The 17486-nt window shown below is 37.6% G+C and overlaps 1 protein-coding gene across 3 annotated transcripts; it reads left to right on the forward strand.

Annotated features, from left to right (window-relative positions):
* The first annotated feature begins 953 nt into the window (after positions 1-953).
* sfxn2 (sideroflexin 2) lies at positions 954-16924 on the forward strand. Of its 3 annotated transcripts, none has more exons than XM_053341283.1 (12): positions 954-1059; positions 5147-5377; positions 6132-6302; positions 6398-6496; positions 9849-9924; positions 11040-11125; positions 13300-13360; positions 13467-13533; positions 13631-13680; positions 13780-13829; positions 14462-14509; positions 15968-16924. In XM_053341283.1, exons 2-12 carry the CDS (start codon positions 5223-5225, stop codon positions 16065-16067), a joined length of 963 nt encoding a protein of 320 aa, XP_053197258.1. In that variant the 5' UTR covers positions 954-1059; positions 5147-5222; the 3' UTR covers positions 16068-16924. The 3 variants fall into 3 exon arrangements, with proteins under 3 accessions (XP_053197258.1, XP_053197261.1, XP_053197260.1); XM_053341286.1 differs by lacking the exon at positions 954-1059 and adding an exon at positions 1107-1123; XM_053341285.1 differs by lacking the exon at positions 954-1059 and adding an exon at positions 4898-4985.
* The last annotated feature ends 562 nt before the right edge of the window (positions 16925-17486 follow it).

Raw genomic sequence — 17486 nt, forward strand, 5'->3', positions numbered from 1 at the left:
ATGCTGATACTGATGCTCTTATTTTATGATGATTTATGGGTTTTTTTGTATTGATTTTTTTTTTACATCTTTCTTTTATATTAATGCTTTTATTTTGTAGCACTCTGAGATTTGCTTCAAATTTAAAGTGCATCACAGAAAGTCTGAAGTTCATCATAAAACAAGTTTTGTTTGTAAGACACTGAAGAAATCAGGCCTTATTAATATAATGTTTTGCCCAAAACACACTTTACAGCTTTATAAACTACTTCACTTTTGTACATTCAAAAATAAGACCAAACTTTGTGTAACAGGGACTCCACACTGAGGAGATTGGAGTCCAAAAGTTACTTGAATGAGTATAGACATAAAGTAAACGAGCAAATAATAACATAATATTAATTTAACTGAATTTAAAATATTTAATTTTAAAGATTATTTTTAATTTAATGTAATTATTTATTCTAATTGAATTAGTTTTTACGTATTTTTATTTTATCCTTTTTTATTTAATTTTAAATTTAATTATTTATGTATTTATATTATTATATATATTTTATAACATATTTGTTTAATTTTAATTTATTTTTTAATTCATTTTATATATAAATATTTAATATTTATTGTATGCTTTATTTTTGTAAATTTAATTTGTATTTTATTCCATTTTATATTTAGTTTTAGATTTCTATTTTCTATTAATTTCATTCCATTGTCCGTGGAGTCATGATAAATAAAGTCTTTACAAAAAACTATGGAGGACTACTTTAGCTTTTAGCTCTGCGGATGTTTCATTTGTAAGTCTGTTAAACTTGTTTCTGTTTTTCCTTCACACTTGTTTCTCACATACCTTTCAGCGAGTCACTATTCACACTGTGCACGTATAAAGAAGTCCATACATGTGTTTTATTTTGTACACTACACACTGAAGCAAAAGGTTTGGTTGTTTTCACTGGGAGCTGCCCCAGCGCGTGATTGGACGACTGCATGCCACGTGCACATTTCTTTTACTATGCCACACGAGCACATTTTGAGTATCTGACAGGTATTTCTGCAGCACGTCTGAAGAGTCTCTAAAAGGTAAGTTTACTGTGTTTTATGTTGCAGGTGGCAGAGAAAGAGCAGCAGCAGCAGCTAGCAGCAGGTCAGTGTCTCTCTGCAGGACTCAGACTGTAACTGAGCGCTGAGTTGCATCAGTCTGAAGCTCCTGACATTTCCCAACTCCCCTTTTCACAGCAGCTGATTCGGTCATCTTCACACATGAAGCCACTCTGCCCACACATCATGTTTATTTACGTGTTAGAGGGAGTGTTTGCGTACAATTTAACACGCACAGGCTTAAAATAGGTGAGATTTTAATGTGTTTGCTGGTTACTGGCTTAGCTTTGGCCTGCAGATCCAGTTTGTCAAGACTCTGTTGAGGTTGAACCTAAAGAAGCTCATGATCGTTTCTAACGTGTGTCAACAGCACTATTCTCATGCAACATATGCATTAGTCATGTTTAAAGCACTTTCACTTTCATGCAGGGCTGCTATAATCATTATTTTCACCACTGATCCCATTATTATATCAATTAATCCACTAATTGTACTTTTTAAGCTTAAAGGAGTGGTTCATAAGTCTTCAAGGCAACATTCAGGTGCTTCTATAGACCGAGAACTGTAATCATTCCTCCTGGTCTTACAGGCTATTAAAAGATCCCCTTCAAATGTACTTTCAATGTCAGTAATGGGGGCCACACAGTTAGTGAGTTAGTCATATGAAGTGGATATCTGCTACATTTTCAGTGTTTTTAGCATCAAATTCCCTCTTTGTGTTTCTCTGTTGAGTTGTGGCGGACTTTTGGTAACAAAAAGAGGAACTTTAGCTCTAAAAAGACTGTAAACGTTGAAAGATATCTACTTGATTTGACTCATTTGGACGGCTGAAGCTTCATATTAGCTTCAGGTAAACTTTTCAACACATTTTTGCACAGAGGAATGTGGATTTTGACCCCCATCACTTTACATTGTAAGTTTATTTTGAAGGGATCTTCTAATGGTCAGTATGAACAGGAGGAATGATTACAACAATAAAAGCATGTTTCAATCAGGGCCTGGCAATATATCAAAATAATATCTATCACTTAGTCGTTATATCCACATTACTGATGTCTATCAAAAATCTGCAGATGTATGAACAACAAAACATCATCTGCAAATCTTTAAATGTATCTGTAAAGATACTCAGATTTTCTTTTGTTTTAGTTCTGTTATTCTGAACAGATCCTTGATTAGATTAGTCACTTTTACAACTCACCATTTAAGTCATTCATCAAACAGCTGCTACTAATGATTATTTTCATTATCAATTCATTTTCTTAATTAATCACTTTGTCAATAAAATGCCAGAAAATAGAGAAATATATATGTTTATAGTAGGCATGGGCCGGTATGAGATTCTGGTGGTATGATAACCATAAGAAAAAATATCACGGTTTCACGGTATTGCGACTACAGCTCTAAAATGTTCCTAAAAGGAAGAAAAATAAAGACAGGCATGTTAATTTAACCTGAATATACACTGTAATGACAGCATGAGGGGTCGTGATACTCTACGCTGCAGCTGCACCACCTGAGCACTTTCTGTCTTTGACCAGACAAAAAACAGCTCATACCTTAGGAATGGTATGACAGAAAATTTGGCGGTTTTGGTTATCGTGGCTTTTCAAATAGCGGTATACCTTGAACACGGTTATCATCCCATGCCTAGTTTATAATCTCCTAAACCTCAATGTAAAATCTTTGAATGTGTTGTTTTGTCCAAAATCCAAAAATTTAATTCCCAACTGGAAAAGGCTGATTTTTGGGGTCTGTGGTTATGGGTTAGGGTAAGTTAGGCTAATAAGAAATGAATGCAAGCCTATGTAATGTCCCCAGAAGTCACTCAGACAAATATGTGTGTATGTGTGTGAGCAAGAAAGAAAGATATTTGAGAGTGTCAGCTTCAGGCATTTTTTCCAGTAATTTTAAACATTTCATTGAACAAAACTGAAAAAAATTGCTTTTCCTCTGCGTCAGTAATTTTCAGTTTCATCCCATCCCTTCCAGTCTTTTATTTATTTATGTGTGTATCGGTAATATCATGGTACAGATGCAGAAAGCTGGGCCATGTTGACTTTTGGCTTATGCACTGTGTTCCCCACAAGGTCTCGCAGGCCTTTCGCCCACTTTCTAAACAAACAGCTGCAGAAACAATCCAGTTCCAGCCAGACTTGAGCCTTCAAAGAGCCCCTCATATACTCTCCACGTGCCTTTTTTATTTAAGAAGATTACAACACATAGGAAACTTTTGTGCCTGTGAGATTTCTCTTCACGAAAACCACCTGCAGTGAGTAATTAGTAATGTAATAATGAAGAAGTACAGATGGGATGTTTGGATAAATGCAGCTGAAGTCAGCAGATTTTAAATGCTGCAGCTGCAAAACCCAAAATGACCGTTTTACCAGGAGGTGGTCAATGATTTCTAGTGGAAGTTTGAGCCTTGATTATTTATAGGGAGTTAGTGTTTGTTCAGGTTTAAACCCAAGGGCACGTATTACGTTAGCAAACAGCAGCCCCGATAGCTTCATTGGTTACGATTTGGAGGCTAAAGCTGCAACAATTAGTCCGTCATTAGAAAATTAATCTGCATCTTCTTTGATAACTGATTAATTTTAGTCAGTTTAAAGCAAAAATTATAAATATTTGATTGTTCTAGTTTCTCTTTGACATATATATATATATATATATACACATTTTAGAGAGTGTTAGACAACAAAAGCTAATTGAAAACATTGCTGTGGCCTCTAAGAAATGATTAATACTATTCTTTTCATTTCATATACTTAATCAATAATGAAAATAATTGCAGCCCATTTAAAGCAGTTGCAATCAGCAGAACATTTTATTTTGGTAATCTACTAATCTTTTCAGTCATTTTTCGAGCAGAAATACCAAAATAATGAACCAGTTTGAACTTCTTAAATGTGAAAATTTGCTGTTTTTCTTTAACATTTTTAATATTCTTAAGTTGCTAATGTTGGTTGGACAAAAACAAGCATATCGAAGGCTCTAAGAAGCGGTCAGTGGCACTTTTTCACTGTTTTTCCAACATTTCATGGACCAAACAACTAATCATTAATCAAGAAAATAATAAGCATGTTAACCAACGATCAAAGTAATCATTAGTTTCAGCTTCTATCTCGTGCACACCAGATCAGGGTCAACATCCTTCTTTCCTTCAGGTTCTGTGCTGCTAGAAATGTGAATAAATTACTTTTACTTATTAAAAAAAAGAGAAAAGTACATGTAAGCATCATCATTTAGAAATCTATGTCAGTAATGGTTGCCAATTGGGTGAACTTTTTAAATGTAAACTAATCATTCTAGGTACAACTTTAGTATTAATAGTTTGTTTTTTGGTGTTTAACTTCATTTTAATGATGATCATTTAGGTGTTTATTAGGACTATAACTAATAATGATGTTCCTTTTGTTTTATAATACCAGAAAATGGTCAAGGAAAGTTTACTGCAGCTTCCCAAGGTGATGTCTTCAGATGTCATGTTTCCATTCAATAGTCTAACACTTTAAAATGATAGAAGACAAAGAAAAGCAGCAAATTAATACATATGAAAAGCTTGAAACCAGCCAACCGATTTTTTGATCGACTTTTAAAATCATTAATTTTCTGTCAACTAATGAGTTGACTAATTGTTTCAACACTTATCTGTATTTTTCTGGTCATATGTGATCACCTGGACTCGTGTCTTTACTTTCTTTTTTTCATGCTTTAATCTCTCATAATGTCAAATAAGCCAAAGTTCATACTGAAGTTTTTTGGTAGACGATGTTTGTGCTCACACTGACACGTCCTGTGGGAACGAGAGGTCAGAGGTAGAGAGTGTGACCCTCGCTGACCCACTGAGCTAAATATCTGTCAGTGTTGCATCAGCTGGAACTGGGCCTGACTGGTTTCACAGACAGGTAACCAAACAAGAACCAGGTGGCTCTGTTTGTGTGAAACTGACATCATGTCATTCATTAATCCGCCATGAGACCGTTTGTGTTTCAGCTGTAAGTGGGACAATCACCTTTCACAGGACATGCAGCTAATCACAAATACTTTTCTCCACTTTTTTCTTTAGATTTCGACTGCAGCTGCTGAGAAGCCTTTTGGAGTTTTTAATGCATTAGTTTTGGATCTGCTCTTTAACAACCACCATGGCTTTGAGCTCGTTCGACATCGACGCACCACGATGGGATCAGTCCACGTTTATGGGCCGACTCAAACACTTCTTCAACATCACAGACAGTCGAACAGCCGTCCTGCCTGACTCACGTCTGGACGAGGCCAAAGCTTTAGTAGAAAGCTGCAGGTGAGGAGACGGGACACTGAAGATGAATGCTAACGGAAAACACAATCACACACACATACAGGCTAACTGTGGCTAATCTTGTACCTTTTTTTAAAGCAGCAGTTTGAAAGAAAATGCAACATAAAAAACAACATCAGAGTCAGTATCTGAATTTCTGCATATTTATGAACTTCATCTCAAGTAGGATTATGCAAAAAGACTTTATATATTGTTAAACTATAGGAAAATGTCTACCGAGTCTATTTGGAGCATCTTTTGTGCAGATAACATTAATAAATTACTTTTATTGGCTTTTTACTCACAAAGCTTTTATTGTACTTATAGTAACATAATGAAAGTTTTACCAGACCAGAAACTATTAATTCATTATTCATATAATCTGAAGTGTCTCAGTTAAACACTTATTTTTTTGGGAATTAGTCTATAAATGCCTGACTTTAAGAGTTAATACTAATTTATAAATCTATTATGTTTGAATGAGATTGAATCTGATCTCATATCTCAGACAGAAGTGTGAAACTGGAACTGTGCTGTATGAGAGATCTGCTTTTGGGTGGATTTTCCCTTTTTATAGTCTGGCTCATGCTCTGGCGTCTGCATTTTTAACTGTGTCACCTGCAAGTTTCAGCAAGAAAAATGAGCCAATAAAAAGAAAAACAGGCTATACAAGAATGTGTCTGCAGGTGGTTAATGGCAGGCAAATGTCTTGTGTTAGCGACTGTGTGTTCAGTGTGTGTGTTTTTTTTAAATGTAGGGCAGGATCTGTTCCTCCCGGCACTACAGAGGAGCAGCTCCACTATGCAAAGAAGCTGTACGACTCGGCCTTCCACCCAGACACGGGGGATCGCATGAACATCATCGGCCGCATGTCCTTTCAGGTCCCCGGAGGCATGGCCATCACCGGCTTCATGTTGCAGTTCTACAGGTAGCTGAGAACAAAACCGGACGAGCCGCTTTCGACCACATCCTAAGTTCTTCAAAGAGGAAGTTTTAGAGGTTTCATAACTGTCTGTTTTCTAGGACAGTTCCTGCTGTGGTGTTCTGGCAGTGGGTCAATCAGTCTTTTAACGCTCTGGTCAACTACACCAACCGCAACGCTGCCTCCCCCATCACTCCAAAGTAAGAACTCAAGGACTCATTTACACTCTGTCATATCCGGTGTTTCTCATGTCCAGATGCTAGTTGGTGTGAGCCTCCCTCCAGTCCAGATGGTGGTGGTAATACTCCCAAAGCTGCCAAAAAAGAAGAATTAACTTTTGTATTTGAACAGTTTAGATATAACTATGAGTAGTAAAAAAAAAAAAAACCCAACAGCCCAATAGCCATTGATCGGATGTGATCTAGATCTAGGACTACATTTGGCCCAGATCTGATATGAAAAAAAACAGATCTGAGTCATTTGGAGACAAAAAAAAATCAGATTTAGGTCACTTCAGTATGTAATGTGAATGTAGCCGAGGTAGCAGGTAGGATACACGTTCAGGGGCTCACACGCATACACACACATACTTGCCTAAGTGACTTCTGGGGACATTACATAGGCTTGCATTCATTTCTTAGCCTAACTTACCCTAACCCATAACCACAGATCCCAAAAATCAGCCTTTTCCAGTTGGGAATAAAAGTCGTATCCCCCATTAAACAAGCTGTCCCTAATTCACTAAAGTCTGAAATTTGTCCCTGAAAGTAGCCCATGACACACACACACACACACACACACACACACACACACACACACACACACACACACACACACACACGTCATTCAGAAATGATCTGAAATCAGATAAGCATTACAACAGCTTTGTGTTGATCTCAGGATTTCAATCATTCGTTCCTGTTACTTTAGACGCTACAAGAAGGACGACAGCAGTGTAATTTCAGTGTAACTTTAGCTGCCATTATCACAGGGGACAGACCCTGCTGAGACGACTTCCACAGACCTCTTCCTGACGTAGTTACACTTGGGAGGAGTGTGGCTTACATATCCGTCTTGGAGAGACAGATGCATTTTCAACAGCTTCTCCCGAGGTGGTTTAAACAATCCGATTTTTGGGCCGTCTCAAATGATTTCCGAATGCATTTAGCTTCTTTTTTTTGATATTGGATATCCAATATCAGAAAGGCCTAAAGCCTAAATCCAAAGCAGGCAGCCACGGAGACAGATGCTGAAAAGTTATAAATGCATCTGTCTCTCCAGGATGCATACATAATCTATACTCATCCCAGGAGAAACTACGTCAGCTAGCAGTCTGTGAAAGTAGCTGCTAACACCATCTGTCCCCTGTGACCGCAGCTGAACCGAACTGAAATCAACCATCTTTGTTTTTTGTGCCATGACGGCGACAGGAAGACTCCATTGATTCATACAGAAGATGGTAATGTGTTGATGTTTATCTGATCTCTCATCAGCGCAGCTACTTAATAATCTGTGTGGGTGAGAGAGCTCAGAAAAACGGCCGTGTTGCTGCTCGTAGTTCTTCCATGTTAGTCAAGGCGAGGCACATTTTCAACAACAAGGCAATTTAAAGTGCTTCACATAAAACATAAAATGCAGGCTATAAAATAAAATTAGGCTGTAATGGTAGAAAAATGTCTGCACACTGTAGCTCCCAATGCAGGTATAATTTAATAATTATAATTCTATTTCTGCCCTTACAGATTTAGTTATTTGGTCCAGCACCTGCTTTTTTTTATTCCAGATGTGCATGTCTACTACACAATTAAGCTAAAACAGAATAAGACAGGAGAAGTGTAAGATATTGACCCTAAAATTTTGATTTAATTAAAAACAATCACAAGCAGGAAAGTCTTCAGCCATGTTTTAAAAGAGCAGGCCTGCATTCCTCTGGGAGTTCATTTCAGATATGTGGAGCTTAAAAAATGAATGTTTAGTTAGTTTGTTTGTTGGCTGTTGCTGAAGAAGTGCATGAGTGGCTTCATATTCATTACTGCCACCCTCTGGACTGGTGCAGGGCCGACCCACATTTGCATGTTAAGCCCAGGAAAATCACATTCCTGATAAAATAAACTCAGCGAGCACCTTAATTAGGAACACCTGTAAAATCTAATTATGAAGCTTGGTGGACAAATTATTAGGAATACTTTTCTAATATCATGCACTCCAGTATAGAACCACCCACTATTAAACTAAAGTAATAAACATAAAGTAGAATTATCACCTTTCTGACAGTGGCAATAAAAATGTCAAAGTATAATTTATGGCAGAGCTGGATTGCATCAGACCGCACACAGGTGTTCCTAATAGAGAGCTCAGTGAGTGTTAACAAATAGGAATCAGGTTTATTGCCAAGTAGGTTTTCACATACAAGGAAATTCACTTTGGTGTTACCGTGCATTGCAATCAAAATATACAAAGTAAGAGAAAATACAAGAACCACAAGTCAAGTAATCATATATATCAGGCGCGTCAAACATGCGGCCCGTGGGCCAGATACGGCCCGCCGAGGGGTGCGATCCGGCCCATTTGCCATCCTGTATTCTTTCCCTTCCTTCCATCTGTCCTTCCTACCTTCCTTTTTTCCTTTCTTCATTCATTCATTCCTTCCTTTCTTCCATCTGTCCTTCCTACCTTCCTTTTTTCCTGTCTTCATTCATTTGTTCCTTCCTTTTTTCCTTCTGTCCTTCCTCCCTACCTTCCTTTTTTCCTTTCTTCGTTCCATCCTTCCTCCGTCCCTTCCTTCTGTCTGTCCTTCCTTCTTTTCTTCCTTCCGACTGTCTGTCTGTCCTTCACTGTCTGTCCTTCCTACCTTTCTTCCTCCTTCCTTTTGCCTGTCTTTCCTTCCTTCCTCCCTTCTTTCCCTCCATCTTTTTAATGATCCGGCCCACATGAGATCAAATTGGTCTGTATGTGGCCCTCGAACGAAAATGAGTTTGACACCTCTGATATATAATATTAAATGGAAATTTACAGTAAAAATATGATAAATATACTCTTAACTGAACAGAAGTGGTTCCGGTTTAAAATGAGGAACATTGATTGTATTTGTACTGACCAGGAAGTGAAAATGAACATAGTATAAACTGTGAGTGCAAATGAGTAAATAACAGATAAATGTTGTTAGGGCTGGGCAATTAATCGAAAAATAATCAAAACCGATATTTAGAAACTCTAATCGACTTAATCTTGCTCATGTCAATTAATGGTGGTGTTCTCTGTTGCCATGACAACAAAGGTTGCATATCTTTAAGGAATTTGAAAACTTGTCTCCAGTGATCATTTTAACCCAAACATAGTTGTAATAAAGTAAACTAGACATTAACCACAGCGTCACACCTTAAAACATCATTATATTCACTCCCTAAAATACAAAACAAAAGAAACTGTGAAAATACATAATTGCTCATCAAGGGTGGAGATAATCGACCTACATGTTGTGATACATATTGTGTGTTAACTGTTTAATCTGATCCAGATGTGAGAAACTCGTGTCTCTGTCGTCTCTTTCAGTCAGATCGGAGTCGCCTACCTTACAGCAACCAGCACAGCTTTAGCAACCGCAGTCGGACTCAACCTCTACACAAAGGTACGAAGACACAAACGTTACATTTTAAATCATTTAATCACCAAACACACATCGATAAATAATCCAGATGTGTTGCAGTCTGAAGTTATCAGCAGGGTTGTAGCTTGATTAAATGAACTGTGAATATTGGGGGTGAAAGTTTATTTTTGACCGTTGGAAAGGTTTAACAAAAAAAGTACAACTCAAGGTCCACTTTCTAGCTTTTTACAGAGCTTTTGACCACATCTTTGAGTCTTCATCTGCAGTTTACAGGGGATATAATATACCAGTAGATTTAGATATCAGACAATCACATAATGTGCATATGATAAGCTCACAAATCAGATTGTATGAGACGAACACTTCTAAACAGTTTCCCTTGAAGAAAACCATGAGTTAGGGTTGAAAGCTCCAGATAAAAGCAAGGAAATGGACCTTAAGTTAAATTTTCTTCCTCCCAAAAAACAACGATCTCATGTTATTGTATCTTTTAATTTGCTTGGCTGAATGAATTTTGGATATTGAGTGTTAAAGTTAAAAAGAAGTTTAACCACAAAAATAAAAATAAAAGCTTGACTCAAGGTCCACTTACTAGCTTTTTCCAGAGCTTTTGACCAGTCGTCCTCTGCAGACGGTGTTTACAGGAGTTATGATGATTTATGTAAAATTAAGCTCACAGATCTGATTGTTAGCCCTTCTAAACTCTTTGCTTTGAAGAAAACCATGAGTTAGGGTTGAAAGCTTGGGATAAAAGCTAGTAAGTTGACCTTTATTTATTTATGTATGTATTATTTAACGTGTAACATTAAAAAAAAAGAACAAATTCTCAGTACCTGCAGACAACTCTAGTATTAGTTTGTGTATTAAGTGTGATCTAGTCCTTTTTTACAACTGATAGTATCATAACAGGAAAAGCAGTTACTAATAACAGTCATGAGTTATTCATATGAAGGTTCCTGTGCTGCGAAGCTAAATGAGTTATAGACGATATTAGTCACTAATTACAGTCGTCATGCCACTCGTCCTCCAATGACAAAATGTCAAAATTCCTGCTGTGATAAAGGTCGACTTATGAGTGATGATTTTAACACTTTATTATAGTTTAATTCATATTTGGCTTCATCTCTCTCCTGCAGAAAGCTCCTCCTCTCATCGCTCGATGGGTTCCTTTCGCAGCCGTAGCCTCGGCCAACTGTGTGAACATTCCCATGATGAGGCAACAGTGAGTCCCATCTGCTACATAAAAATACAAAAAAAAACCCATAAAAATATAGATGTTTAGGCAGCTGTTTGATTGTAATCGACTTGATTTTCAGTTTCGAGGGTGTGCTGCAATCAGAGTTCTCAGAGCGGACGTTCTGAGAAGCCCTGATGGCGGCTCGCTGTCTCGTTTCCTGTGTCAGAAATTTATGTAGGTGTTCAGGCAGAACCTCTGATCTGGAGTAAGGTGTGATATGTGTGTCACAATAGTTTCATGTTGAGTATATTTCTGCAACTGTGGCGGCAGACGGTATTCAGTGGGCATTAGATTTTTTCCACGGGGGCTCTTTTTAAAAGATAACAACAAAAATAAATGCCCTGCTTTGTTTCAGTGACGTTTGTCGGACAGAATTTAGACATCAGATTTATTTAAATGTTTTCAGTGGCTGCAGCAGCGGCCTGACCTTTACACACTCCTACAGTACATGAGGTCAGCTAGTCATACCGTGAGACCAGGGCTGGATATCATCAAAATTATGATACAAGTACAGAGTTTCCCACTGACGTTTGAGAGACTGTAGTGGTTGGACCTCAGAGTCCGGGGGAACATTTTATAGTCAAATGCATCATTCTGGTTCACTCTGAGAGCAAAATTAAGAGGTTAGATCTTTAAAACATAAAAAAAGTTGTGCTTTATTGCAGACATGTTTGGTTCACTATGAAACTGTGGTGGCACACATTAGACAATGGTGGGCCGCCACATTATAATTAATGGTTAACACTGCAGTATCAATACCAGTACCATTAAAGTGATACCAGTACCAGTACTTCATTTGATTTCTCCATTTCATTCAATACTGATCATGTAAAAGCATTCAGTTACATAAAATACCACCACTCCTCCCCATCCAAATGATTCTTACAGTACATTTTAAAAGTGTTCAAATGATTGTAATATTTATTAAAATAACTTGACATAACTGTAAAATGAAGTATGCAGAGGTTGTAGCTGCTGCAGTAGTGGGCCGATCACATGCTGAAGAATTGGCTTCAAGAAAAACTCAAAAATGCAAATAGTCTTTTTTTTCTTTTCTTTTTTTTTTTCTAGATCTGTGAACAACAGGGTTCAAATGCAGGTATCGTTTGACTGGAGAGGCTTGTTTGTATTTTTTAAGATACTTTTTATTGCATTTAAACAAACCAAACAACATAAAGTACTCCCACCTCAGACAGCCATACAGCACACCCAACAGAAGAAAGGGGGAAAAAAATAAAATAAACTTAAATTAAAAAATGTATAAATAGATATTGACAATACTTGAAAAAAATTAAATAACAACAATAAAGCCAAAATAAATTAATTTAAATAAAGGAAATGAATATGCTGACTTATCAAATGTGATGACTGGAGAGGTTTTGATACTACTTGGTACTTTTAATACTATTGAATACTGATATTCAGCCCTGCTTGAGGAGGAAGGCTCACTGCTTCAAAAAAAGACTCCCAACCACCTTACAGCAAAAAACACACTTCCCAGATATTAACATTTGATGTACTTGTATTGTTTGGGTCAGAAAAGCTTCTATCAAACTTAAATTCTGATCATAAAAACTATAACTCAACTGTAGCTCAATATGATGACTATTGTATTTTTTTTTCTGTCTACTGTTCATGTTTGTGGTCAGTATTGCTTAGCTGTTGTTTTACTTCATGTTGCGTTCGCAGCTATATTTGCTGAAATAGTGTTTTGAGGTTTTGTTGTTCCCTGTTGCTCTGCATGGTTCGTGTTCAGTCTTGAAAAGTCTCGTCTTGTTGCTGTCGTCGTTGTCGTCTCATTTGCGTCGTCTTCAAAACATCTCGCCAAAAGACCGCAGTGGCATTTACAGTATAGAGAAATGTAGATGAATGCATGTTGCCCTTCAAAGTAAAATAAATGAAAATGAAATTAAATATAGCTGACATATAATACTTTTAATATTTTTGTTAATGTGGCACTTTTTTTTTTTTGTTTGTTGTTTGTTTTGATGACTGAATGTTCTCCCAGACGGCTCCGGTGTGCTTCCACCGTGTAGTCAAAATATCCACCAAAGCGTAGTGTGCATCACGGCAGGCGGCGGGCGATAAGAAAACCACAACATTTTACATTCTGCTTCCCTTTCATTTCATTTCATCGTCATTTTCTTTCTCTTTCTCAGAGAAATCCTGAACGGCATTGCTGTCACAGATGAAAATGGCAACAAACTGGGCCACTCGACGGTCAGTCACTGTCAGGGCACGATATCAGATGTTTTGTAGTTGGGGGGGGGGCATAAAAATGTTCTGTCACTCTTCACAAATCTTCCTTTTTTTATCTCTTCTGTAGAAAGCAGCTGTAAAAGGCATCACACAGGTGGTCATCTCTCGGATCACCATGGCAGCACCGGGAATGAGTAAGCACATTTTTAAAAGAAAACAATCTTCTAAATTTTAATGCTGCTAATTTATCACGACGACTAACTTCTCTTTTCACTCTTCTTCTTTTATCAGTCATCCTCCCCATCATCATGCAGAGGCTGGAAAAATACAAGTTCATGCAGGTTAGATCTTTGTCTTCATTTACCGTCCTGTCGCTAAAGCTTCTGATGTGAACGAGTGCGTCTGACATCCGTTTCTTCTTTCTTTCTTTCTTTTCACAGAGAATCACGTTTCTCCACGGACCTCTACAAGTGATGATGGTGGGAGCGTTGTAAGTAGCATGTGTGAGAGGTTTACAGGTTTATTAATCTTCATCCTCCCGGGTCAAATTGACCCCCTCTGTTTTGACTGTTCCTTGTTTCCTCCCTTCCTCCCTTCCTTCCTTCCTCCCTCCTTTCCTTCCTTCCTTCCCTCCTCCCTCCTTTCCTTCCTTCTTCCTCCCTTCCTTCTTTCCTCTGTCCTTCTTCCCTCCCTCCTTCCTTCTTTTCTTTCCTCCCTTCCTCTTTTCCTTTCTCCCCCCTCCTTCTTTCCTTCTTTCCTCCCTCCCTCCCTCCCTCCTTCCTTCCTTCCTTCCTTCCTTGCTTCCTTCCTTCCTTCCTTTTCCTTCCTTCTTCCTTCCTCCTTCCTTTCCTCCCTCTTTTCCTTCCCTCCTCCCTCCTTTCCTTCCTTCCCTCCTCCCTTTCTCCCTCCTTTCCTTCCTTCTTCCTCCCTCCCTCCTCCCTTTCCTTCCTTCTTCCTCCCTTCCTTCCTCCTTTCCTTCCCTCTACCTCCCTTCTTTCCTCCCTTCCATCCTTCCTTCTTCCTCTCTTCCTTCCTTGACTCAAGAACAACAGGAGGGTTAATGTATTGGATTTGTTTCATAGAGGAATAATTCTCTTTTTGTTTTCTCTCTTTTTTTTAAAGTTTGATCTTCATGGTGCCGGCTGCCTGCTCCCTGTTCCCTCAGAGATGGTAACCAACCCGTTACTGTACTTTTCACCTGCTGACACAAGTAGCTAATAGACTAAAGACGACTTTTACACTATGCAACAACAACGATCGTGTACGAGACCCCTGTTATTAAAATCTTGGTCACAGTCCGAGTCCGACTATAAGATATCAGTTCAAGGCTGTCAGATTTGAAGCTGAATGTGTGGTGAATCATATGGTGAGGAAATGCAGCCAAACCACACAAACTGACATGATACATTTTAATAATAATACATTTTATTTATAGAGCGCTTTTAATAATACTCAAAGACAATTAAAACAATAAAACCATACAGAATAAATGAAAACACAATCCCAAAAAAAAGCAATGCAGAGACAAAGAAACAAAAAATAGAAAAACATAACAAATCAAAGAATGTAAGGGGACATATATCATATCATATCATAGTTTTTGTGATTATCTACGTCTTATACCCCTATGATGTCAGATATTTATGTTAAACAAGGTCACATTTCTGAAACTTGAGGTGAATATACGTAGGAACGCTCCTACAAGGCTTCAACCTGATTTGAACTCTTCGTTTCCATAGTTACATCTACGTCCTTCTTGTGATAATGTCAAGATTGTTAGCACATTCCCCTAAATGTCTTTCTAATCCATTCACGGTGTCTACTTGCATATTTTTTTTTATCAGAATCAGACTCAAACATGTACAGATGTATTTAGGAAGTTGATATTTTGGGTAAAGAACGGGGACACTACTGTTTGTTTATGTAGCCTCCGAAGGGCGCGGGGGGAGTGTTAAAGAGACAGAAGCTAAAACAGCTTGTTTCAGACAGAGGCTGAACTGAGGAGCCAGTATAAGATACATAAGGAGGTTTTTGAGGTTTTATCTCCAGATTATAAATATAGACTGGGAAATGTGCATATGTCCACTTTAAGGAGAGGAAGTGTGTTTTTAACTTTGAGCTTTATATTAAAAAAAACTGCATTTATAGAATACGCTGGCCTACGTAACATATCGTGTCATTTAATCTTTGGTCACCAAATCTCCAAAATCCGACCTCAGTGGACGTGTCTCACAGTGTGATGTAGGAACGACACTTTGGATTGAGTACTTTTGTTTTGAAAAGCCAAAAAATGTAAAGGCGCCTCTAATTTATAGAGAGCAAAAACCTGGTTCAATGTCTTAAAACAACACTCTGACTTGGAAACCTATGAATCAGTCCTTTTGAATATAACACATGTAATAAATCTCAGAATAATATATAACAGCACAGCACATATTTGGAAATTAGCTGATTGGATGCAAGAATTTGAATAAATATTTAAGAGTTTTTTTGAAGGGTTTTTAAAAAATGTAAACCACCAATAAACCAGTGTTTGCTTCTTAAATCAAACCATGTTAATTCTGACCATATGTCTCTTCTATTTCTTCTCTCTGTCTCTCTCTCTCTCTCTCTCTCTCGCTATAACAGCTCCATGGCCGTGTCGAAGCTGGAGCCCGAGCTCAGAGACTCCATCAGGTCTCGGTATGGAGACGCTGTACAACATGTCTACTTCAACAAAGGCCTCTGAGGCTCCTTTTAGCGTCATTTAGTCAACACAGCTACACCGAATACGTACCTGTTTATGTAGTTAGTCTTTATTTTCTAATTGTCAGTGATGAGCGGTGATAATGAAATGCTCGTCATTCAAATTGGTGCTTAATAGGAAATAGTTAAGAGGTGTTTGATCTATCATGTCACTTTTTTTTCTCACTATTTTCTGTTTTCTTTACAATAAAAGGAATAGATCCAAGGTGCATTGTGAAGTCCTGTTAAGAAACCAAATGATCTCTTCTCAGGAAGTACGCTTTATTTTTGCCGGATTTAAATCTTTCTTTTCTTCTGTGTTAGTTCGTCTTTCATGGCGCGGCTTATCTGCAGCTGTTTTTTTAGTGTTTCGATGTTGTAAAATGTAATTGTGCCATTTTTCTGTCTATGTGCAAAGCTCCCTTTTTCAATCTGTGCCTTTTTAAAAATGTGACAGGGGCAACAACGCTGCTGGGTTTCTGCTTTTTTTCTCTTCCCTTTTCCTCTTTTTTAAGCTGATTTTAAATCCAGAACCTTCTATGCATGGTTTACAGGAAGTGACATAATGAGAAATGGACAAACAGTTTGAAACGGCAAGTGTGAGAGAGTGTGTGTGAGTGTGTGTGTGTGTGTGTGTGTGTGTGTGAGTGAGTGTGTTTGTGTGAGAGGCTGACGTGTGATAAAAGTGGAGGATGCCGCCCTCTTCTGCCAGAATGGAGGTAGAGGTCTGACGTGTTGTGCATGATTATCTGAGAGGTTTGAATCATTTCAGTGTGTGAACTCAGATTTGTGCCACAGCTCTCAGAAAAAGATGGAATAAAAGATTATTCAGATGGAATAAAACCACTCAAATATGTATAATACAGTGTCCTGTGGTGGGTTTTTGTTCCATCTTTGGTGTTTACATGGATGAATGGACTGTCAGGTTTTAGTTTTAAATTGGATTTTATGAAATTTTAATGAACTTGTGTGGAAAAACTGAAAATAGAATAAGAAAAACAACTTACTAGAACATCTGCAGTGACAGTTTATTATGTGATGTGTTTTCCTTCATACTCCAACAATTTATTATCCTGTTTCCTGGCATTAATTGTAAAAAGTGCACATATTTAATGCATATATAATTAAGAAATACAGTTTAACCCTCCTGTTGTCCTTGAGTCAAGGGAGGAAGAATGAAGGAAATGAGGGAGGGTTAGTATTAGCAGCAAAATGTACTTAAAGTATCAAAAGTAAAATAACTCATTAAAATAAGCATCATGTTTATATATAATTATAAAATCAAAATGTATTAATTGACGTGCACATATATGTAACATTTTAATGCTGTCATGGTAGAGGTCATTTTAACACTTCATACTGTCCAATAGTCTAATCTACAGTATATTATTGCAGGCATTTTTTCACAATTTGCTGACATTTC

This window comes from Scomber japonicus, chromosome 20 (genome assembly GCF_027409825.1).
Source record: "Scomber japonicus isolate fScoJap1 chromosome 20, fScoJap1.pri, whole genome shotgun sequence".
NCBI lineage: Eukaryota > Metazoa > Chordata > Actinopteri > Scombriformes > Scombridae > Scomber > Scomber japonicus.